General features: G+C 43.1%; 1 protein-coding gene across 1 annotated transcript in view; it reads right to left on the reverse strand.

The window, feature by feature from the left end:
• Nucleotides 1-3066: 3066 nt before the first annotated feature.
• SF3B2 (splicing factor 3b subunit 2) overlaps nt 3067-26346 on the reverse strand; it is a 77462-nt gene continuing 54182 nt past the window's right edge. Inside the window, exons 15-21 of the mRNA XM_075837402.1 lie at nt 16873-16980; nt 16660-16767; nt 16427-16569; nt 16128-16229; nt 11180-11279; nt 9201-9386; nt 3067-3235 (exon numbers count right to left, since the gene is read on the reverse strand). Of these exons, the coding sequence (XP_075693517.1) occupies nt 3164-3235; nt 9201-9386; nt 11180-11279; nt 16128-16229; nt 16427-16569; nt 16660-16767; nt 16873-16980 (819 nt within the window). The 3' untranslated portion in view covers nt 3067-3163. The remainder of the gene's footprint in view (nt 3236-9200; nt 9387-11179; nt 11280-16127; nt 16230-16426; nt 16570-16659; nt 16768-16872; nt 16981-26346) is intronic.

Genomic DNA, 26346 nt, shown 5'->3' on the forward strand with positions numbered 1-26346 from the left:
GTTATGTTTGACTCAGATCTTTCCTTTACTCCTCACATTTAATCACTTTCACGCTCCAGTCACTTTCACCTCAAAAACATCTCCAGAATCCGCTTTCTTACGGAAGAAGCCGCCAAAACTCTCATTGTCGCTGATTCACTCTCGTCTTGACTACTGTAACTCATTATTAGTCGGTATTCCCCTCACTAAACTCTCCCCTCTCCAATCTATCCTTAATGCAGCAGCCAGGCTCATCTTTCTGACCAACCGCTACACCAACGCCTCTACCCTGTGCCAGTCACTGCCCTGGTTGCCCATCCCCTTCAGAATTAAATTCAAACTGATTACTCTCACCCACAAAGCTCTCCACAGTGCTGCACCTCCTTACATCTCCTCCCTCATCTGTCTACCACCCTACTCACTCTCTACATTCTGCCAAAGACCTTAGATTAACATCCTCCATAATCCGAACCTCCCACTCCCGTCTCCAAGATTTTTCTCGTGCTGCACCAGTCCTCTGGAATGTGCTACCCCGGACAATCAGGTCCATTCCCAACATCCAGTTTTAAACATGCCCTGAAAACACGTCTTTTTAGACAGGCCTATAACATTCTCCAATCTGTCTACTTTCCCTGACCCTTTTACATTAGTCATGAGGACTTGACCCCCTCATTCAGCAGTATCCCCCACGCACCTTGCACCCTAATGCACTTAGTCATACGCGGATACTGGCTGGTGACCGGCTCATACAGCTTTATGTTACCACCCCATGTGTATAAAAGATGGCTGGACCATTGTACTGAACAAACTTTTACACTTTGTGTCTCCCTTATTTCCTCATAGATTGTAAGCTCTTGCGAGCAGGGTCCTCACTCCTTTTGTTTGAATTGTAAGTTAGTTTTGTCAATTTGTAATGTCTGATATTATCTGTACAATGTGCCCCCTGAACTGTAAAGTGCTGTGGAATATGTTGGCGCTATACAAACATTATTATTCGTTCATATCTGCGTCGGAGTTCCGTCTGCGCTTTCCGTTGGGAACCCATGAACAGAATCCATACTGAAGCAAACGGAAACCATAGGTTTCCGTTTGCATCACCATTGATTTCGGTTTTGACGGAATGAATAGCGCAGTCGACTACGGTATTAATTCCGTCAAAACGGAACCCTTAGTCTGAATGCACACGTTGCGTAATTTGATGCGGAAATACGCATCAAAACCACAGGTATACGCACGGAATACCGCAGCTAAAACCGCAACTAATGGTGCGGTTTTTGATGCGGTTTTACATTTTGATGCGGAAATAGGTGCGTAATTATGCTGTGTATGTTGGTGTGTTTTTCTTTAAAACTGGTCAGATACAATTGGCAAGCGGAAACGCAAGATAAATTGACATGCTGCAGATTTAAAATACGCACCACAGGTCAATCTACGCGGAGAAAAATATCTGCACCGTGTAAATGCCATTTCTTGAAATCTCATTTACTTTGCTGGAACTGTGTTACACTGCGGATTTGGCGCACTGCAAAACCGCACGTAATACGCATCGTGTGCAGTGAACAGTGACAGACAGAAATCATTTGCACCGGATCCGTCACCATTGAAATCAAAAGGTGATGCAAACGGAAACCAACTTTCCATTTGTTTCAGTTGGGATTACGCTTATAGGTTCCCCTGACTGAAAGCTCAGACAGAACCCATCAACGCAGATGTGAACAAAGCCATACATAGAGTAAATTTCACAAAAAAAATACATCTACAGCCCCCCCCCCCCAAAAAAAAAAGGCACCCATTTTTATAGTCACATATCACTTGTATGTGAAAACATGATTTTAAAAAAAAAAAAAAAAATTATTCTTTTTTTTTTTAACAGGTGTCCCTTTAGGCCTGGTTTCCACAGGTCGGATATGCTGTGTAAAAACTGTGCAACATATCTAACCTGGAACTCGCAGCACCTTCCGTACGAAAAATGGCACCACACAGTGGTGCGGCTTTACGGACAGAATTTCCGTTGTGGAAAGCAGCACTTGAAAGAAAAAGTCGATAATTACCCCCTCCCTCTTCTCTTCGTGCAGTCCGGCCTTCTACAATAACGTTGCAGGCCATGTGATGAAGCAGCCTGTGATTGACTGCAGCAGTCACATGGGACGAAACATCATCCCAGGAGGCCGGACTGCAGGAAGGAGGGCGTTTTGGGTAAGTATGATTTTTTTTTTCTCCGGAGTTGCTATTTTTTCAGTGTAATCGCTGCGATTACGTCGCAAAAGTGGCACCACTTGGCTTTCTGTTGCGGGTTTTGCATCCCCATTGAATTCAATGTTGACAACCTGCAACAGAAAATCAACAAAAAGGCATTATAAATGGACATGCTGCGGAATTAAATTATGAACTGCAGGCCAATTTATTAACTTTTACTCTGCTTTTATTTTATTTTCAAATTCTCATCCACTTTGCAGCTACTGTAAATGCTGTCGAATTTCCGCACAGAATTCCATTGCGGAAATTCTGCAGCATTTACGCTACGTGAGAACCCAGCCTTAAGACCCCATGCACACGACCGTAACCATGGTCCGTAATTACGGGCACGGCCGGCTGCGGACAGTCGTCCACATTTGCAGACTGTGCACCCATTATAAAGTATGGGAGCACGGTCTGTAAAAAGCAAAAGATAGGACATGTCCTATCTTTTGTAGAAGGTTTCTATGGCACGGACACCCTCCTGTAAATATACGGGAAGATGTCCGTGGACAATAGAAGTGAATGGGTCCGTAGTTGCGGACCATTACGGTCACGTGAATGGGGCCTGTGAAAAACTGAGCACTGTTTTCCCATAATAAAGGGGCCTGCAATATATCGGGGTCAACCAAACCAGACACGGGCCAATTGTAATTTGCCACCATCTGTGATGTTGGAGAATGTGAGGGGGCAAAGCAAGACATACTTTTTCTCTGTCCTTTACTTGGCATACTTTTCTAGTAGCGCAGACCCTTTGGTTCAGAAGTTTACTTCTGAATGAATCCTTCCAAAAAAATTTCCATCACACCTTCCTTCATACCAACATGTCTTTCTCCATGAACCAGAGGCAAATTATAAGACAGTTTAACAGGTTTTATTACAAATAAAAGAATGTAATTGACAAGGGATTGAGGGAAAAGGAAAACAAAAAAAAAACACACATAGACGATCAGAACTTGAACTCCTTATATTTTTTGCCTCCTGAACGGGAGTCTTGTGGCTGTCCCTTCCTCTTCTTTTGCTGTATAAAGAAAATACAGAGAAAAATGAAACAATGTATTAATATCATATATAACTGAGAAATCTATTTAGTAATAAAGTACGGTGGACAACAGACGAATCTCTCATTCAACCTGTAATCATATAATCGTACAATCTGAATCCAGAAGGATATTAAAACACAAGCAACGTGAGATTAATGGTCTCCCTTTTCTGATTTCAGCCATGGCCGATCTGAACACATCTTATTACTGCGGGACGAGCTGTAGTTTTTATTGGTAAGATTTTTTTGGTACATACAACTTTTTTTGATCACTTTTTCTTATATTTATTTTTTTTTACAGCTAGGGTAACCAAAAAAACAGATTTTGTCGGTTTAAATTTTTTAAGGCGTTCACCGTGCGAGTTAAGTAATGATATATTGTAATAGATCGGACTTATACGGACACAGAAATGCCAATTTTGGTTATTTTTTTTTCTACATTACTTTAGAGGAAAAATGGGAAAAGATTTTTTTTTTTTTAAAACTTTTATTTTTTCCCACTTCGATCAACTTTAATTCACTTTTTTTTACACACATTTTATTAGTCCCCCTAGAGGACTTGAACCAGCGAACCATACTAATGTATTGCAGTATATTGTCATTTTTACCGGCTTTTGTAATATCACGATCGCTGTTCCTGTCCATTGGTCCCGGGTGTCAGCTGTAATACACAGCTGACACCCGCAGCTCAGCGCGTGAGCCCGCTCCATATGTCACCCGCCGCACCACTACGTGCTATTAAGCCATGGTGCGCGAATGGGGTTAATGCGCAGCGTATGTTGCAAAGTGAAAATTGCAATTTTCCGCTGATATGCTGCCATTTTAGTGCAAAATATGTTCCACCCAGTTTGTGCCACTGAAGACAAATACCTCATAAAATGTTAAGCGGGTTCTCCCTTGTATGGCGAAGCCTTATATGTGGACGTAAGCTGCTATTTGGGCACGCTGTAGGGTTCAGACGGGAGGGAGTGCCATTTAGCTTTGGCAGCGCAGATTTAACTTGGTAGTAGTTTTGTTTACTGGTATTTTATTTATAATGTGGGGCATATGTAATCTGTGCGGGGTACATCAGGGGCATAACAAGAGGGTATAATAATGCGGTAAATACATAATAATTCATAGATAGGTGGCCAGTATCGCACTGATAAACGGTGCCCAATCTTATCCACTTTTGGAATGCTCTGCACATTTTGTGTTGCCATATTCTGAGAGACAGAACTATATTTTTACTCCAACTAAGCTGTGTTAGAGACAGATCCACCTGTTCCTCTGGGGGAGGTCCCGCAAGCAGGCTATGACGGAGTTTGCAAGACAATTAACCGATAGCTCTGCCAACCCAGACAGAGGCAACAAAAACAAAAAATATCGGGCAAAGGGCATAGCCAGAGGCCTCAAAGGTGGTTTTAGCAAAAGAGTTCACACGGCGATCCAGGGGATCTTTGAAGGAAGTAGACTGACTACAGGGAAATCTAGTATTGCACTTGGAACTGGCATAATAAATTTCAATGGTTGTCTGGCGTGAGGGTTCTTCCTCAGGGTTAGTCATGGCAGTAGAGGGGGTTACTAAACCACACACTACTAGTGCGAGTGAAGAAATCAATAATACAACTGAAGACAGATTAGCAATAACTACTCCTCGTTAGTGAGTAATGGCTGCCTTTACCTAGGTCTGCTAGGATAAACACACACTTCTACAGTGAGTACGCTCAGTGACTGAGGCTAGGGCACCTGGGAAGTAGGTTTCAGAATTCTAGATGTCCCACACATAGGCTCCGCCCCCGGAGCGCCGCGATTGGCCGCTGATGGGCAGGTCCAGCAGACCTACACTACATAAAAGCAGTGGCCTGGGAGAGGGGAATAAAACCCACCATCCCCTCAATGCTTTTCTCCATCTCCCAGATGAAACAACCAGAGGGGGCACCCACAGTGTTCCAACCTACTAAGGGGACACTGGCGTATTAGAGGTGCTCCTTAGACTGGTGTGTAACAGAGGAGCTGACGCTCTTGTCTTCATAGGAAGGTTGGACAACGGTGCATTTTCTAATAGGACACCGTGCAGCTGCCAAGGAGGAAACACAGGGAGACCATATCAAACGTGTGTCCCATCTTCTTGTATGATGAAAATGTAAGAATATTGAGAGACTCTGCTGCATTAGCAGAAGTGTCTGACTCAAACGGACATTAAGCCAAAACTAAATAGCCCCTGGAGGTACCAGTACAGTGGATAACTCCCCCCGACCCCCCCCCCCAATTTGGAAATTTAACCCCTCAAGGAATTCATCTAGGAGTGCAGTGAGCATTTGACCCTACAGGTGTTCCAGCAAATTAGAAATGAACCCCGAAAAAGGAAAATGAAAAGGTCCGGATTACAGATCAGTGATGGCAATGTCGCTGATCAACCACAGGGATGCAGGACTGAAATATGCGTCACTGATAACTAAACTACTACTTTATATTTATTTTTATAAAAACAGAGAAAACAAAAATGTAATTGAAAAGTGGTCTACTAGGGGGGGTGGTCGTCTCAAAGAAAATGGCCAGTATATATAACATATGGTGGAATAATAAACCTGGTCTTGATAAGGAGGTGGCATTCTCAATGAGGTGGTCTTTTGGAGAGGTTTCACTGTATTTATAAATCAGATAAACATGCCAACGATAATAGAGAGACACTTGTCTAGGGTAAAACTAATAAAAATAATACATATTTAGGCGGAACCTCTCACCAGCATTTCACCTACTGAACACTACTCACCCCTCGCTGCGGTCAAAAATTACTTGGCGTTATCCCCACTCCTAAACTCCTCATCCGACCGTAAATAATGGTCTGCAAAAATTTTGCGACTTTTATGGTAATAATCCGTCGGTCTCGTTCGTGCCTCTACTTATGGCCGCCCACCTCCGAAAACTGGCCCACCCTGAATGCCGAAATCTCGTCCGACATGGACCATACATAATGGACGCATGTGCGCCGACACCCTTCCCCTGCTTCGTCTGGGCCTCAAATCTAGTTACTGCGCATGCGCCGCTATGGTGCCCCATTGTGCGCACGCACGAGAACAGGACATCGATGCACATGCACGGGATTTCGTGTGTATTGGGGGTAGGTGAGGAGCGGTCAATCAAAAGCGAGGCGGGGTTACCTCGGAAAGGCTAGAGGAATGAAGATGACTTTTCGAACGAAGATCTGACTCTTATGCTCATTAGCATACTGCACAGGAATACTAAAGGTACGGAGCCTACTAAGAAGATTATTATAGTTACATAGTTAGTACGGTTGAAAAAAAGACATGCCCATCAAGTTCAACCAAGGGATGGGAAAAAATTCTACACATTGACATAGGAGCTGATGTTTTTTCGTTCTAGGAAATTATCTAAGCCTTGTTTAAAGCCATCTACTATAGCTTCCGTGACCAGCTCCTGCGGTGACTATTCCATAGATTCACAGTTCTCCCAGTAAAGAAGGCTTGTCGCCTCTGCAGATTGAACCCTTTTTTTCCAGACAGAGGGAGTGCCCCCTTGTTTGAGGGCTTTTTACATGGAACAGGATTTCACCATATTTTTTGTATGCACCATTCATATATTTATATAAGTTAATCATGTCCCCCCTTAGTCGTCTCTTTTCAAGGCTAAATAAGTTTATTTTAATCTTTCCTCATAACTTAGATTCTCCATGCCCCTTATTAGCTTCGTTGCTCTTCTTTGTATTTTTTCCAACTCCAGGGCATCCTTTCTATGAACTCGAGCCCAGAACTGAACTGCATATTCTAGATGAGGCCTCACTAATGCTTTGTAAAGTGGCAATATTACATCCCTGTCCTGCGAGTCCATGCCTCTTTTAATACACGACAATATCCTGCTGGCCCTTGAAGCAGCTGATTGACACTGCATGCTCTAATTTAGTTTATGATCTACAAGTACACTCAGATCCTTCTCAACAAGTGACTCCCCCAGTGTAGCTCCCCATAGGACATATACTGCATGCAGGTTGTTGGTACCCAGATGCATAATTTTACATTTATCTACATTAAACCTCATTAGCCAAGTGGACGCCCAAACACGCAGTGTGTCCAAATCAGTTTGGAATTTATGAACATCTTCCATAGACTGAACTATATTACATAGCTTGGTGTCCGCTGCAAAAATAGAAATAGTGCTATTAATCCCATCCTCTATATCATTAATAAATAAGTTGAATAATAGTGGTCCCAGCACTGAACCCTGGGGTCACCACTTATTACCGGGGACCATTCAGAGTAGGAATCATTGACCACAACTCTATGGATACGGTCCTTGAGCCAATTCTCAATCCAATTACAAACTATACTTTCTAAACCTATAGTCCTTAATTTACCCATTAGACGTCTATGAGGGACAGTGTCAAATGCCTTTGCAAAGTCCAAAAATACTATATCCACAGCGGCCCCTCTGTCTAGGCTTCTGCTCACCTCTTCATAAAAACAAATCAGGTTGGTTTGACAACTTCTGTCCTTAGTAAAACCGTGCTGGCTGTCACTTATAATGCTATTTTTTGTCACATAATTCTGTATATAGTCCCTCAATAGCCCCTCAAACATTTTCCCCACGATGGATGTTAATCTTACTGGTCTATAATTACCCGGGGAAGACCTAGAGCCCTTTTTGACAATAGGCACCACATTTGCCCTGCGCCAGTCCCTTGGTGCTATACTAGTCACTAGAGAATCTCTAAATATTATGAAGAGGGGGACAGAAATAACAACTAAGCTCTTTAAGAACTCTAGGGTGTAACCCATCTGGTCCCGGGGCCTTGTGTACATTTATTTTATTTAATTTAGCTTGGACCATCTCTACATTCATCCAATTCAGTTTATCAACTGATGTATTAACAGCACCGGCTAAATCAGCTGCTCTTTCTTCTGTTGTATATACAGAGCTAAAGAACCCATTTAGTATCTCTGCCTTCTCTTGATCCCGTTACCAACTCCCCATTACCACTATATAGGGGTCCTACATGTTCAGATCTTGGCTTTTTTTCATTTATATACTTGAATTTTTTGGGATTTGTTTTACTATCCTTGGCCATCTGCCTTTCATTTTGGATTTTTGCAAATTTTATTAAATTTTTTTATAGATTTTATTAAGCACTTTATAATTTACAAAGGCTACAGCTGTATGGTCAGATTTGTATTTTTTAAATGCCCTTTTTTGTCATGTATTGCCCCTTTTTACAGAAGGTGTAATCCATGTGGGATTTAATTTTAGTCGTTTATACTTGTTACGTATAGGAAAGAATTTTGCACTATAATTACCCAAAGAAGATTTGAAAATCTCCCATTTATCATTTGTCCCATTATTTGACATTAGTTCTTCCCAGTCTATATCCTGAATTGCAGCCCTCATCCTGGGAAAATTGGCCTTCTTAAAATTAAATGTTTCTGCCCTCCCAGCCTGTGTTTGTTTTTTGCAGTATAGGTAAAATGTAACTATATTGTGATCACTGTTACCGATGTTTTCACGCACATTGACATTCCCAACAAGATCTGCATTATTAGAAATGACCAGATCCAACAGAGCTTCACCTCTAGTCGGGTCTTCCACAAACTGGCCCATAACATTTTCCTGTCTCCCCTTTGAAGTCGAAGCCGAACCATGACACCAATTAATATCCCGGAAATTAAAGTCTCCCATTATCACTACAGTACCCGCCTGTGTAGCCCGCTCCATCTGTTTATATAGCTGAACTTCCATCTCCTCAGTTATATTGGGGGTCTATAGATTACACCAAAAGTAATTTTTTTTTATTGTTTACCTCCCTTTGTAATTCCACCAACAAGGTTTCAATCTCCTAACAATATGTAACATAAAAATTATTTTCACCCACTACCACCAGGTATTGCTGGTTTAATAGGTGAAATGCTGGTGACAGGTTCCCTTTAATGAAGTTTTTATACAGAAGACATACTTTTTGTTTCGCTGCATGTTCGGCCACCATGTCACTAAAGTCTTCTTTTTGTACTTGTTCTTGTGCTTCCCGCACTCTTTCCTCATACTTCTGTGTCATAGCTGATGGGTCTAATTCAAGTTCTTCAGGTGCGAGAGCCACTTCCACACCTTGCGGCTCTGTTGGTGCACCCCTACGAGACATGGCCTGTGAAATAAGGAAAGTAAAAAAAAACAACAGGTGGTAAGTAAAAATCTAAGGTAGAAAAACATGGGGCCAATGCTTGGTGTAACCAAAAACTTTTGGCCAATAAGACAGCACTCTCAGAATTTCATATCACAATGATTGTAAGTGTAACACGTGGTAAAGAGCCATTCGGTTCAGTTCACATTTACATCAGAGGCTCCGTTGCAAAGTACGTCAGACGTGACAGGAAGAAAAGTGCCGGCATGCCGTGCTATTTTTCCTTACAATAGGCTCCCTCGGGCGCTGGTGGTATTTGTCGTATGAAAGATCCGACAGAGCATCGTGGCTTCTGTGAACATAGCCTTATTGTACCATATTTTTATAGCAGTTAAACTAACTCGTGTTATTACTTGTCACGAAGGTTTCTGTTCTTTTAATGCCAAGTATAGCAGACTACACTATTATTTCTAGTCATGCAAATAGAAACCGGACTGACCCATTATGGCAATGGGATCCATAACAGATCTGCCAGGTCAGTCATAGATCCATTAAAAATGATAGCAATGATGCCAGTGTGAGCAAAGCCTTATAGTAATAAGAAAAACAAAAAATACCAGTATGTTAAAAACCAAGATGATAAAAAGCCAGACTCTTCAACGCTAGGTGGTATATGCAAGGGAGCTGCTGAAATTCCAGCAGTGTGAATGCAGCTTTAGAAGTTTATGAATGTATTCTGCATTGTGTTTCTTATGAATGGAGTCTAAATGTTGTGGTATGATTAAGAGGCTCTGTCACCACATTATAAGTGCCCTATCTCCTACATAATCTGATCGGCGCTGTAATGTAGATAACAGCAGTGGTTTTTATTTTGAAAAACGATCATTTTTTGAGCAAGCTACGAGCAATTTTAGATTTATGCTAATGACTTTAAGACAACTGGGCGTGTTTTTACTTTTTACCAACTGGGCGTTGTACAGAGAAGTGTATGACGCTGACCAATCAGCGTCATACACTTCTCATTGTTCCACAGTGTGATTGTGCAGTGAAAGAAGCTGGGCTGGAACAATGAGAGGTGTATGATGCGGATTGGTCACTGATTGGTCAGCGTCATACACTCCTCTGTACAATGTCCAGTTGGTAAAAAGTAAAAACACGCCCAGTTTTCTATTAAGAAACTAATTAGCATAAAGCTAAAATTGCGCAAAAATGTTTTTTCAAAATAAAAACTACTGCTGTTATCTACATTACAGCGCTGATCAGATTATGTAGGAGACAGGGCACTTATAATCTGGTGATAGAGCCTCTTTAAACAAATCTGTTTTATAGCAAGAAACTGAACACAGACCAATCTATCAGATACTCACTTGACTCCATGTCATCACACAATCCATGTACAATCTAAAACATTGACGTCACTCACAGATAGAGATATGTTTTAAAAGTAGTGTACAGGGTAAGCAACAAGTTTGTACCTTTTTTTTTCCTTTTTAGATGCCCTTTGGAAATGGAAAGTAGTATCCTGATTTGTTATCATCGGAAACTGCTCCACTTTTCCTTTTGCACCAGTTTTTAAATCTCCCTCACTATATTTTAGAATATTAGCACAATTTCCTCCAGAAAAATATGCGCTGCCAATTCTCTTATATTCTACTTGACTACAAATTAATCCCCAACGATTGATACAAGGCACATGCAGTTGTATACAAACTGTTACTCTGACCGGAGCCACATGCATCACCACATATAACCAGAAGTCTGGTGCTTATCTATATATCTCCTCTTCCATAACAAGTCATTGGCACCAATTAACTTACTGATGAAATATCATAGATGTGTGTGGATCCCATTATAGCACCGCCGACGGTAGCTGTCCTCTTCTCTGGGAGCACAGTGAAGAGCAGTGGTGTCTCTGTTCTGTTGGTACAGAATAAACAGGAAGTGTAACCATCAAACAAGCAGAAATTACATTAAATCAGTTAAGGAAGCCGCTTTTTTTTTGGGCTTGGAGGGTGCAGGGATCCGCGAGCCATAACTTTTAAATTTTTCTAACAACGTAACCGGTAACCGTATGAGGGCTTGTTTTTTGCAGGACGAGTTTTATTTTTTATCTATTTAAGGGTAGGGTGGAAAAAAAATAGTATTTTTTTTTTTTTTGAGTACTCACCATAAAATCCTTTTCTTGTCCAGTTCATTTTGGGACAAAGACTGTGTGTATATGCTGTTGCAACTAGGAGGCTCGACACAAAAAAAAAAAAGTGGTCCTTCCTACAGGATAAACCATGCCTAGAAACACTGAGCTATTCAGTCTGTTCGCAAGCAGTAGGAGAAGCATATGTAAGGTAACGGATATGTCACACGCTAGAGAAGAATCCCTACTCCTGGCTGTTAGTCCCGGGTGACCGCTGTAAATTAGAGCCGACACCCGCAGAATATGGAGCGCGCATGAGCGCAATCCAAACATCACCCCCCCCCCCACCCGGATGTAATAGCACGTCTGGCTGCGCGAAGGGGCTAAGACATCCAAAACCAAATTAAAGTCGTCCTAAGAGGGGATCAGACAATGATAAGGCACCCTCTGAAGAAAAGACTTAATGTCAGCCTTAGATGCCAACGGGCGCCCGAACATGATAGAAAGCACAGACACCTGCACCTTCAGGGAGCAAAACCCTGATCCAAGCACAAAAGGCGAAGCTTGCGATCCTCACATCAACAAAGGTAGGCCTTCCAGGTACAATGGTAAATGCAAGCTGAAGAAGGCTTCCTAGCCTTGAGCATAGTTAGTTACACTATTCGAGACCACGAGCCCTCAGTACGATGGCCTTAACAGCCAAACCGTTAAAGGTAGCAACCATAAATTTTGGTGGAAGAGGGATATCCGAGAGAAGGACAGGAGGTCCGTGTATCAACAACGGCATGGCCAATCTGGGGCTATCAGAATGGCTGGAATCCTGACGCAGGCCTCTGAATCCCGTGCTCGGGAGATGAAGCAGGGGACTTGCGATTGGACCTGGAGGCCATCAGGTCCACATCTGGGCGATCCCACCAGACACATATTTGGTCGAAGACCTCCTGTTGAAGAGACCACTCTCCGGAATCCACCTTTTTGCAAATGAGAAAGTCTGCGACCTAGTTGTCGACTACAGGAATGTGTACTGCCGTCAGAGCCGGAAAATGAGCTTTCGCCAGGACAGAATCTTTGTGGTCTTCGCTATTACCGCCACACTACAATTGTCCGTTTGAACCGGCACCAGGTGTCCAGACAGCAACAATGTCCAGTGTAGCAAGCACAGGAAAATGCCCCTCATATTCCAGAAGTCTAATGGGAAAGGAGAATTCCTGTGGAGACCACAGCCCCTGAGACTTGGTTTCCGAAATGTGTCTCCATATCCCTGGAGACTGGCATCCTTGGAGAGAATCTGCCAGTTCAGTGGAAGGAATGCCCCCGGGGAAGAGTCGGGGAGGTGATCCACCACTAAAGCCAGCGACGAAGAACTGCGAGGCGAAGGATGAACTTTATATCCAGAGAATCCAAGGATTGGTTCCACTGGGAGAGGATCACTCGTTAAATAGGGTGCGTGTGGAACTGTACAAAAGGAATGGTCACGAGGCCACCATGGTCCCAAGAACCCAAATGCAGAGGCGGAGTGAAGTCGGCACAGCAGTCTGCAAGGAATGAATCCCGTCCTGAAGAATCAATAGACTCTCTGTAGGAAGGAAAACCTTTGCAAAACTAGGGTCAAAGGCAACCCCCAAAAACACAATCTGTTGGGATGGAGACAGGCAAGACTTGGATCTGTTGGTTATCCAACCAAACCGACTCATTGTCCAGTGATTTGAAGAGATGTCTGGTTGTCCTTCCTGGAGGAAGACTTAATCAGAATGTCATCCAGGTACAGGGTGACAGACACGACACCCCCCCCCCCCCTAGTGCGAAGGAGTGCCATCACGGCCGAGAGAACCTCCGCAAAGACACTAGGCGTCGTGGCCAAATTGAAGGGAAGGGCTACAAATTGCCAGTGATGGCACAGAACCAAAAAGCGCAGGATTAGCTGTTGAATTTGTCTAATAGGGATGTTCAGATATGCGTCTTTGATGTCCACTGAGGAGAGAAAATTCCACACTCCATGAAAGAAATGACAGTCCGGAGAGATTCCATCTGAAAATGCTGAACTTCAACTTGCGTGATGGAAAGCTTAAGGTTCAGGATGGACCGAACCGAGCCATCCTCTTTGGGGATGACAAAACTTGGAATAAAAACCCCAGACTCTTTGGTTCGAGGGTATTGGAATGATGACCCCTTGAAAGAACAGATTCAATTGTTCAAAAAAAATACAAGCTGCCGCCCTGTAGGGAGACTCAATGCCTGCTCCATTTACTTCTTGCTTAGCCTCAATGTCCATGCACCACGGCGAGCGGACAGTGCCCGCCACAATGATATAAACACAGATGAGGAGGGTTATATACAGGGATGATGGCGGGCTGATATATACAAGGTTGATGGGGGTCCCTGTATATTACCCCATCATCCGTTCACATAACACCTATCATCTCTGTATATACCAGTTAGCAATCATCCCTTTATATAACTCCCATCATTATCCCTGTATTTAACAGCCCACCATCATCCCTGTATATTACAATATCATCCGTGTATATGCAATTGGGACGGACACGGTCAACTCGACATGAAGCACGTGCATTGAGGCTAAATAATATGTGAATTGGGTGGGCAGTGAGAACACCGTGCACCAATAAGATGCTTGAAACGCCGGAATGTGGCAGAAGTCCAGCGGACTATGAAAGGAATGTAGGACCCCTAAATAGTGGTAATGGGGAGTTGGTCATAGGGGGACCAAGAGAAGGCAGAGTTACTAAATGGGTTCTTCAGCTCTGTATATACAACAGAAGAAAGAGCAGCTGATGTAGGCTCTAGGTCTTTTCCGGGTATAGACCAGTAAGCTTAACATCCATCGTGGGGAAAATGTTTGAGGGGCTATTGAGGGACTATATACAGGATTAGGTGACAAAAATAGTATTATAAGTGACAGCCAGCACGGTTTTACTAAGGACAGAAATTGTCAAACCAACCTGATTTGTTTTTATGAAGAGGTGAGCAGAAGCCTAGACAGAGGGGCCGCTGTGGATATAGTGTTTTTGGACATTGCAAAGGCATTTGACACTGTTCCTCATAGACGTCTAATGGGTAAATTAAGGACTATAGGTTTAGAAAGTATAGTTTGTAATTGGATTGAGAATTGGCTCAAGGACCGTATCCAGAGAGTTGTGGTCAATGATTCCTCCTCTGAATGGTCCCCGGTTATAAGTGGTGTAACCCAGGGTTCAGTGCTGGGACCACTATTATTCAACTTATTTATTAAGGATTAATATTTTTGCAGATGACACCAAGCTATGTAGTATGGTTCAGTCTATGGAAGATGTTCATAAATTGCAAGCGGATTTGGACGCACTAAGTGTTTGGGCATCCACAATGAAGTTTAATGTAGATAAATGTAAAGTTATGCATCTGTGTACCAACAACCTGCATGCATCATATGTCCTAGGGGGAGCTACACTGGGGGAGTCACTTGTTGAGAAGGATCTGGGTGTACTTGTAAATCATAAACTAAATAACAGCATGCAATGTCAATCAGCTGCTTCAAAGGCCAGCAAGATATTGATGTGTATTAAAAGAGGCATGAACTCGCGGGACAGGGATGGAATATTACCACTTTACAAAGCATTAGTAAGGCCTCATCTAGAATATGCAGTTCAGTTCTGGGCTTCAGTTCATAGAAAGGATGGATCTTTTTTCAACCGTACTATGTGGGCTGTGCCGCTCACGGTTCGGCACAGACAGGCGCGAGGCAGTGACGTCATCATGCCTGTCCGCGCTGAGCCATAAGTGGCCGATGTTACACAATGAATAGTACAGCAGGGAACTGATGGCTCTCTGCTCTACTATTGGATTCAACTGCATCTGCGTCCTTACGGAAAAAAAACGAAATGTGCAAGATCACCCTGGTTATCTGTGCTAAATTTCTTTTTTTTTTTAGATTAATTGCCCAGCCCTACCTGTGACCCATCTTCGTGCTGATGAAAAAAAAAAAAAAAAAAGAATAAAAAAAAATTATTGGTAGACTCTGGTAGAATTTCTGCCTCCTACGGACACTAAGGTAAGACTGAACAGCTCGGTGTCTGTGGGCAGGGTATATCTTGAAAGAGGGGCCACATTGGTACCCCAATCTAACGAACAAGGAAAAATAATTGTTTTATGGATTTCGTTTTTAAGGTGTTTTCCGTGAGGTAAAAAAATTACGTGTTAAATTTTATTCTGTGGGTCGTTGCGATTAGATTTAGATAGGTTTCTTTCTGCTTTTGCACACTAAAGACACTAATTTGTTTTTGTGTTGCCACATTGTGAGAGCCATAACTTATTTTTATTACCGTCAACAGAGGTGTGTGAGCGCTTGTTTCTTTGCGGGACGAGTTGTATTTTTGAAATGGCACCATTTTGGGGTACATCATTTTTACGGATTAACTTTTTTGAGGGGGGGTTAAAAGGAAACAGCAATTCCTTCATAGTTTTTAGATTGTTAAGTTTACGCCATTCACCCTGCATACCTTTACGCATTATCGTAGTTAATCAACCGTAATTTTGGCGTAATGGCACGCCCATTTGCGCGAACGGGTTAGTGTAAATAAACTTAGATTCCAGATATGTATAGCATTAGGCTAAAAGAAGAAAACACAAGGTTCTTTTACCCATCCATGGTCTCCTCATTCTTCTTCTTTCGCAACTCAATAAGTTCTGGAGTCTCCATACCAGCTGGGACTGAAGAAAACCCTCCAGGGGTAATTAGTCCGCTGCAAAGAAACAACAATACATATTAAGAGATTTAAAGCACTTCCAGCACTTGCACCAAATTCTCATACGTCTGTGCATAATAGAAAATGGGACTTGTCCAAAACTATATACAACATGATTAAATGTGTATGTCAAACAGCCAAACAATATTAAAAACCAGTAAGTATAATTTATGTCCATGCTTGTGATGACTTACCTGTCGGCAGGCGTGATAAATCCAGTCTCATCTGGTTTATCTTCATCACTTTCTTCCTCCTCTTCTTCTGAGGAGGATTCATCATCAGAGAGTTCTAGCTCTCCCCACGGGGCTCTGTCTATATCTTCTTCATCATTCTTATTCTATCAACATAATAAAACTAATATTTATTTGTGCACACAAACCACAAAGGTTGAAAGGTAGCCACATTAAAAGTATAATTGAATCATTACCTGGAAATCTGAAGCATTAGTCCCAAATACATCTCCATATAGGGGTTTTCCCATTTCATCTACCGGGGGCTTTCCCCATCCACCAGCATGATATCCAAATGAACAGCTCTTTAAAAAAAAAGATCGGGGTGGGGGGTTAGGTAATGGCAGAAGATAGAAATAAACTAAAAAAAAGTAAAAAAAAAAAAAAAAGATTTTATAAATATATCTTACCTCAGGAATGGGAGAATTCAGCCCTGGGATTTTAAGATTGGGATAAGAAGGGGGAGGTCCATATCTTTGCATTGCAATAAGCCAAGGTGGGGGCACCTTATGGGAGTTCTAAAAAAAAAAAAAAAAATTTGAATTGTAAAAGTTCAAACACTATGTAAAACATTCCAATGCAGAGAATAGTTAATTAATGGTCACTTCGGATATGTATGAAATATGCAGATCTGCGGTTGTGTATTTTTTTGCGCTGCTCTATAGCAAAGAGAACTCTAAATGTACGATCAATACCAGAAAGACTGTTTGAAAAGCCCATAAACGGTTTGTCCAGGAATAGAAAAACACTTTTTCGGTGTTTTTTTTTTTTTTCATGGCTGTGTTCTTCTAGAAACCGCGCCATACCTGTCCATAGGTTATTTCTGATATCGCAGATCAGTTCCATTGAAGTGAAGAGGGATAAGCTGCAATACCACACACAACCTGTGGACAGGTGTGGAACAGTTTTTGAAAGAAAGCCGCCATTTTTTCTAATTTTGGACAACCCCATTAACATTCACTTTAGAACACATACCAAGATGAGAGTGGAGGTCAGGTTACAAGATTAAAATACAGGTATAATAGGGGAGTGGTCATCTTGTCTGTACATTTCCCCCTTCAAATAAAAACCTGACAATTGTCTGGCTTTTTTTAACCTCTGGCAATCAGATGTTAATCCAAGGGATAGCTCCGTATCGCCGCTTTGTTTCCCTTGTAGCAAAAACAGGATTTTTTCAACGTAAAATTATTTTCTCACCCAGTTCACTTGGGGACAAAGACCGTGGGTATATGCTGGTGCTACTAGGAGGCTTGACAGAAAGAATTTAAAAAGTGGCACCTCCTACAAGATATACCCCTCCTACAGACCCAGCTATGCAGTGTGTCCGCAAACAGTAGGAGAATTAGAGACAAGGTAAGAAAAGTTAACTTAAAATGATAGAGGAGAATCCAAACTGAACCATGAACAAAATCTTAAAGCACAATGGGTGGGAGTCGTGTCCCCCGATGAACTAAACAAGAAAAGGATTTTATGGTGAGAACTCAAAAAAATCATTTTTTTCTCGTTCGTTACATCGGGGAACATAGACCATAGGATGTAATAGAGCAGTAAGAGAAGAAAGGACATGGCCACCTATTTTAGATGCCTGCAAGACTTTGCGACCAATGGAAGAGTCTGCAGGCAAAGGTGTGCACCTGATAGAAATTGATGAAATTGTGCAAGGAAGACCAAGGCACACCTGAAGAGAAGAAGCTCGGTTGCGCACAGCCCAGGAATCCCCAACCGCTCTGCTAGAGTGGGCCGTGCTCCAAAAAGGGGAAACCTTATCCCGAACCTGATAAGCCTCGCAAACAGTCATTTGAATCCAGTGAGCGATCTTGGCCTTCGGGGCCGCCAACCCCTTCCTGGACCCCCTGGGAGGATAAACATGGAATCCAACCTCCGGAAGGAAGATAGTTATAGTGATGTAAGTCGGCAAAACGCAGACAACATCCAGGTTGTGGAGAACACACTCCCTTGGATGACTGGAAGATGGACAAAAAGAAGGCAGAACAATGCCCTCATTCATATGAAAAGCCAAAACAACATTCGGCAAAAAGGAAGGCACCATGCAGAGCATCATCTTGTTGAACCCTGATGAAGAGTTAGGAATGCAGAGTAAGACAAAACCTTTGGGTGGAAGTGACTGCTACCAGAAAAAAACACTTTCCAGGGAAGAAGGCGAAGGGAGACTTCTCGCAAGGGCTTGAAGGAAGAAGACTGCGGAACCTCCAAAACAAAATTGAGTTCCCAATCAAAAGACGATAAGGGGGAACCACGTGAGCAACCCCTTGCAGGAAAGTCTTGACGTCGAACTTGGATGCCAACAACCGAACAAAATGAAAAATACCGACACGAGTCCCTTTAAGGACCAAACCCTGTTCCCTGGAGAAAAGCGAAAACTCTGGATAGAGAAAGGAGGTCTTCCAGTTACGATTTTAAATGCAGGCTGAGGAAGGCTTTCTAGCCATGAAGGTTCACTGAAGTGACAATTGAGTAAAATATACCTTTTATTAGTAACTCATTTTAAAAACAGGGGTAACACACCACTGTGAATTAAGCCCCACCGTGATAATTTAAAAACGTATTAAACAGAAAACACTGAGTCATTATGATAAATATATCTCAGTGTTTGTAACAATGTTTCACTGACAACAGCATTTGACCTGGGCTTTCTAGCCATGAGCATAATGAGAACACCACTCTCCGACAAACCGCGAGCCCTCAAAACGGTGGCCTGGTGGAAAAGAGTTACCCGAGAGCGGAGGTAGGAGACTTGATCCAAATGTTGTCCAGATACAGGGTGACTGACACCCCCCTGGTCCGAAGAAGTGCCATCACGACTGAAAGGATTTTTGTGAAGACTCCCGGGCCATAGCTAGGCTGAACGGAAGAGCGAAAAAATTCATAATGGTGGGGGCAGCACTGAAAAGCGCAGGAAGTGCTGGTGAGGTTGGCAAATAGGAAAGTGAAAATTTGCATCCCTGATGTCCACTGGGAAAAGAAACTCCCTCTGTTCCATGGAAGCGATGACAGATCAAAGGGATTTCATGCAGAAATAGCGAATTCTGACACGTGTTGAGATGCTTAAGGTCAAGGATGGGCCGAACCAAGCTGTCCCTCTTCGGTACTACAAAAAAAGCTTGGTGTTGAACCCTTGAAACCTTTCGGTCAGGAGCACCAGAATGATAACCCTTGAAAGAGCAGAGAGTCGATTGAACGCAAAAAATGTGTCCGCCTTGGAGGAGTACTGAGAAACAGTGGACTGGAAGAAATGCTCTAAAGGAAGACTAGTAAATTCGATTATGTATCCTAGAAAGGCAATGGGCCCATTCCAATTCAAAACCCACCAAACCAGGCGTGGGCAATGCTGGGGGTTGAAGGGTAGAGGAGCCACAGGCACTTGACCAGGATGCATCCCATAGGGAAGTAGGCGGACCACTGCATTTAGAGAAAGCATAGTGGACTGTAATAGTTGTCTGGCAGGAAGGTTCTCCCCTAGGGTCAGACATTTCAGTACAGTGAGTCACTACACCACACACTGAGAAACTGTGGAGGTAATATAGCCAATGAAACCACTCCGGTACTGCGCAGCATTAGACTACTCCACTTAGGAAGTAATGGCCTTTACCTGGGTCTGCTAGTGAATACACACTTGTATAGTAAGCAAAGAACTCAAGGCTAGGGCACCTGTAGGAGAAAAGAGGAGGCCACAGGTCAGTCCTATTGGGTTTCAGAAGTATTTTGCGCCTGTCCAAAGGCAAAAAAACAGCAAGGCAAGGAGCTCCTGTGTTCTCAGGAGCCTCTATCGGTATGAAGGAGAGAGAGCGGGGAAGCTAGGCCACGCCCCAAATAGTCATGATTGGTTACTCAAGATCAAATGTCTGCCGGTGGCCAATCTGAGGAGGGATGCTGAATGCCATAAGGGGAGGGTGAAAAAGAACGCTGCAGTGCTATTAAAAGAGCGGAGGGCACCCCTCCCTCCGCTTGGTACACACAGTACTCAGAGCTCCAAAATGGCGCCAACCGACACTAACTGGCAGAAAATGGTGTCAATTCCCGCATCTGTCATTCTGTTCCCATCTGTAAAAGGAATAAAATAAAATAATTGAACTAAAACAAAAAAAGGTAGACTGCTGCGATAGCAGAAGTGCCTGCTTCCTATGGACACTAAGCGAAGACTGAATAGTTCAGTGTTCCTAGGCAGGGTATATCCTTGTCAGTTTGAGGGATTCCCCACTGGTGTTTGACATACTTATCTTACCTTGTATCTTCTTCTCATACTGCTTGCGGACAGACTGAATAGCTCAGTACATATGGGCAGTGTATATCCAGTTGGAAATGTCACTTTTTCAATTCTTAGTGTCAAGCCTCCTAGTGGCAACAGCATGTACCCACAGTCTTTGTCCCCCAATGTAATGAACGAGAAAAGAGATTTTTTTTATTTTTTTTTTAGTTCTCACCGTAAAACCCTTTTCTTGTCCAGTTCATTGGGAGACACAGACCTTGGGTATATGCTGTTGCCACTAGGCGGCTTGACACGATGAAATAAAAAAAGTCTCTTCCTACAGGATATACCCTGCCCATAGATATTGAGCGATTCAGTCTGTCCGTAAGCAGAATGAGAAGAAGATACAACGTAAGATAAGCATGTCAAACACTAGAGGGGAATCCCTCAAACGGATAACTCTAAATGAAAAATCTTGACGAATAGGTGGGAGCTGTGTCCCCCAATGAACTAGACAAGAAAAGGATTTTACCGTGAGTACTCAAAAGATCCTCTTTTCTTGTTCGGTACATTGGGGGACACGGACTGTGGGATATCCTAGAGTAGTCCCCAGGGAGGGAACACAGGACATGGTCAAATATTTCACAGATGCCTGAAATACCTTGCGACCCAGAGAAGCGTCTGCAGAGGCGATGGTATGCACCTGATAGAACTTGACAAATGTGTGCAGAGCAGATCACGTGGCCTCCTTGCACAAATGAAGGGCAGGGGCCTGATGGCGCACAACTCATGAAGCCCCAACCTCTCTGGTAGAGTGAACCGTGACCTGCAAAAGGGGGAACCTTTCCCTGAACGCGAGAAGTCTCATGAACAATCATTCGAGTCCACTGAGCAAAGGTGGCCTTAGAGGCATCCAAACCCTTCCTGGGACACTCTGGGGGGAGGAGGAGGAGAAGGAGGGAATCCGACCGCCAGCAGGAAGCAGTGATAGAAAGGTAAATACGCAAAGCACGGACAACTTCCAGGTTGTGGAAAGAACGCTCCCTCGGATGACTGGTGGAAGGAGGAAAAAAAAAAAAAAGACGGCAAGACATCTATTTATATAGAAGGCCATAGTCACTTTAGCCAAAAAGAAGGGCACCATGCGAAGCACAACCTTGTCATGGTGAAGAGTCAGAAACGGAGAATGACAAGAAAGAGCCGCCAACTAAGAGACCCTTAGGTCAACGCAACCAAAAACATCTAAAATACAGGACAGAAAACGAAGCGCGATCTCTCTCAAGGGTTCAAAGGGTGTCGACTGAAAGACATCCAAGACCAAATTCACAAGGGAAATCAAAGGACAATAAGGGGGGACAACCGCATGAGCCACCCCACTGCAAAGCAGTTTAAAGGTCAGCTTTGGACGCCAACGGGCAACCGAACAAGATGGAAAGAGCAGACACCTGCCCCTTCATGGAGCGGTGTGCTAAACCGTGATCCAAACCCAATCTGTAAAAAGGATAGAATCCTGGACTAGGAAAAACGCAAGTGGAAAGCCTGCGAACCTCACATCAACCAAGGTAAGCACTCCATGTACCATGGTAAATACGGGCTGAAGAAGACTTTCCAGCCTTAAGCATAGTGAGGATAACACTCTAAAAAAACATTAACCCTCAGAATGGCAGCGTTAACTGCCACGCCGTTAAATGTAGCGACCTAAAATTCTGCTGGAACATCAGCTGCCGTCCAGACAAGGAACAGGCGAGCCTCGGCCATCACTGCGGCGCTGCGGGTGCCTCCTTGGTGATTAAGAAAAGCCACATCCGGACAGAGATGGAGTAAAGTGCAGGAGGCACAGAAAAATGGCTCTCAATTAAAGAAGACTGATGGGAAAACAAAACTCACCACTGAAGAGAGCAACGGACCGAGAGGGGATGGATGAACTTCAGATTCAGCGATTGCAAGGATCTGCCCCACCGGGAGAAGATTGCCCCCTGTAGAGGACGCTTGTGGAACTGCGCAAATGGAATAGTCCCAATTACAGCCACCATTTCCCCGGGAACCCGTATGCACAGGTGGAATCAAGTTGGCACAGCTGTCTCTAAGAAACGGATCCCGTCCTGAAGAATGAAGAGACGCTCCAGAGGAAGGAAAACCTTTGCTGTGGAGGTCGGGAACGCCAGGAGGGCCAAGTCTTGAATGAATGTTTGGCCTTCTGATCCTGGTGAGGCTGCAGCCTGGAGGTTGTGGTGTTGGAGAAGATCAAGCAAAGGAGAAACACAAACCTCTCAGAGCGATGCTGTCTAAGAACAAGCAGTAGTGGTAGTATAGAACATGGAAATATTACTTTAATTGTGAGTTATACTTGTACGCATTGGAGATAAGGGGATTGGAACAACTAGTTCCTCCGGAGGAGGACTTGAAAGAAGGCCATGACAGAGTTTGTGTGATTATTCAGTGACAGCTCTAACCCAGATAAATGCAAAAATTGGGCAAAGGGCATGCCAGATGCCTCAAAAGTGGTTTTAGTGAAGGACTCCACGTAGCCGAGAGGATCCTTGAAGGAACTGGAATCCGCCATCGGCTAGGTAGTGCCCTGAAACCGGAGAATCTACAGCCAGAGTCCTCACACAAGCGGCAGAATTGCCCTCTTGAAAAAGGGTACAAAACATCTGATGGCGCTGTGATGGGCCGCTGGCGGTCATGTGAGGAGGCCGGCCAATCAGGAGAACGGCAGGATTCCCCATTAGGGGATAGTGAAAAAGCACGCTATTGGATGGATAGTGTGAAAGGGGGAGTGTGTATGTGGGGGTCATTTTAACCCTCACCCACTATCTCCCAGATGTTTGACCAGCAGGAGCACCCCCTCAGTGGATCACCCTTTAGTAAGGAGAAATAAGTGGGAGAGGTTGAAAGAGGTGCTCCTTAGGCGGGTGGGTAACAGAGGAGCTGACGCTCTTGTCCCACTTGTCTTCATAGGCAGGGGGACAACAGCACATTTGTCTGATGACACCGTGTTCCCGCCACGGAGGGGAAAACAGGGAGATATCTGTCATTTGAATTCTCGTCTGTAAAAGGAGGAAAATCCAAAAAATAATCTAACAAAATGGTAGTCTCTGCCCCAATAGCAGAAGTGTCTGCCTCCTACGAACACTAAGCTAAGACTGAATAGTTCAGTGTCTGTAGGCAGGGTATATCCTGTAGGAGGGGCCACTTTTTCAATTCTTTGTGTCAAGCCTCCTAGTGGCAAAAGCATATACCCACGGTCTGTGTCCCCCAATGTAACAAACTATATAGTTTTACATGGACTATATAGTTTTACATGAAGCCCATTCACAAATATTTTTTTTTTTAAATGCAACCATGTAATACGTGTATACATCTTAAGGTTGCCAGAGCTGCTCTTTATAGCAGCTCTCCGCGCTGGCTCATGAAGGTGTACCTCCAGTATGACCAATGGGGCATATAGAAAGGGGATGACACGATGGGATTCTATTAGCATGTGTATGTTTCTTAAACATCTGTTACATTTGTCTTATACAGATTAGGCACCATTTTTATGTTATTTTAAATAGGGTATTATGATATTATGTAGACAGAATGGGATGTGTATGATTAACCCCTTCCGGACATCTGCTGTATACATATGGTGCACGTCAGATGGTGGGAGTATGGAGCAGGCACACGGGCTGAGCCCGCTCTATAGAACAAGCGTGTCGGCTGTATCTTACACTTTAGTGTTACGAGCGGCATCCCACTAGTTTAACCCCTTAAATGACACGGTCAATAGCGATTGCGGCATTTAAGTGGTTAGAAACCAGGGGCAGCCCCGTTACATTGCAATGGCCCCCCTGCGACAAGATCGCTGGTTGCCAATGTTTGGCATGGCAGCCTGATGAAGGCCCTCAGGTCTGCCATTCTTGTACTTCTATAAAGCCCTGCTTCCGTCAGGGCTTCAATGGAGACTGAGAGAAATTAACAAGCATGTCCAAACACCATGCACTATACTATATGGATAGTTACCTAAAAAATGTTAATATAACCATATCAGCTAGGATAGCTACTTAAAAACGTACTTTTAATAATTACTCTTAAACAAATAAGAAAAAGTACTAATAGACCAACAGGACAGACAGCATACACAATTATAGGTTGTCCGACATTAACACAACCTAAGAGAGGCCAAAAGCTCCGCCTATCTTGGCGTCAGACTCTAAGCGGCATGGGAATGTGCACTTCCCCCTCCCTCCCCTCGGCGTGTGATGCGAAGCGCTGATGGGAGGAGGAGCAGGAAGATGTATTTAGAAACAGTCTGGATGGTGTCACTGAGCGCTTATTTTGAAAGGTCTCACGCTGCCTGTCACTACTGGAGCGTGGGCTCTCCTGATGGACCGTAGCTTCCTGGGATCCCAGTGAGCTTGGCTTATTTGGACTCGTGGTTCCACTGAATCCTGACCCTCTATAATGTAATTTACTATTATGGCAAAGACAAAATGGCCATATGGTAATGGTACTAGCTAATTTTTTACCCCAAAACTTTCCATTGTCATAAACGGGTTTGTACTCTATTTGATACTTCTTGAAATGATTGTGGATGCGAGTTTTTAAAAAATGTGTTAAAAATTTTCTAAAAATAAAAAAAAGTTCTCTATAATAATGGTGACCCTTTTGTTTCAAATGTGGTTATCAAAATAATATTTTCCATTAATATTTTTTTTTCCAAAAAATTGTTAGCAACATATTCTCAATATATACTCTGTAAATCCCCTGATGACTCCCAAGAGGGAAGAAACGTGTTGGGATGATAGAATTATATACAAGTTCTGTATAGTATAAGGATAGTTGGCCATTTTTCCTCCTTTTTCTAGAGTCAGTAATAGGACTGAATATCTGGCCTGTTGTTCTCCTGGAGGTAGGGCGAGTATAGGAGGTAGTTGTTACGGTCTCTTTGTCCCAGACCTGGTGGGATAGAGCATCTGCTATCATTTCTCTCTGTGAATGCCGCACGCTGAATGGTCCTACAAGTCTGGTAAGATCCACCCATTTTCCTACTAATATTGTTTGATGATTGTTTGCTGTAATTATTAATTGAGGGTTATTGAGGCAGTGGTCATTGAATAAACCCTTTTTGTAAAAGTAGTAAAACATTAAAAAAAAACTATATAAATTTGAAAAATCACTGTAATTGTACAGACCCGCAGAATAAAGTTAACATGCTGTTCTTAATGCAAGCTGAATGGTGTAAAAACGAAACCCTACATAAGAATGAGGAATCGCTGTTTTTTTTCTATTCCACCCCACAAGGAATTTTTTCCCAGTTTCCCACTACATTATATGGTACAACAAATGATGTTGTGAAAATCTAAAACTCGCCACTTTTATAATGGCGGAAAGCATAAAAATTAAGCAATTACGCCAATTTTTCATTACTGCTTTATTGTACGGGTAGTAGTATGCACATTTTTTTTTTTTTTACTGCTTAGCGACTTATTTAATTAAAAAAAAAACAAAAAAAAAAAAAAGTTTACATTTTTTTTTTTGTCCGGGATTTTCTTAGATCCCGACTATCAATCATAGCCGTCCCCTCTCACTGGTGATTAATAAGGTACAGCTGCCGTCTCCGTGCAATCACCCTGTGGTACCTGTACAGCATTTTGCAGAAATGACCTTCAGCCAACGATGTACGTGTGTTAAG

The sequence above is a fragment of the Rhinoderma darwinii genome, chromosome 9 (genome assembly GCF_050947455.1).
Source record: "Rhinoderma darwinii isolate aRhiDar2 chromosome 9, aRhiDar2.hap1, whole genome shotgun sequence".
Taxonomy (NCBI): domain Eukaryota; kingdom Metazoa; phylum Chordata; class Amphibia; order Anura; family Rhinodermatidae; genus Rhinoderma; species Rhinoderma darwinii.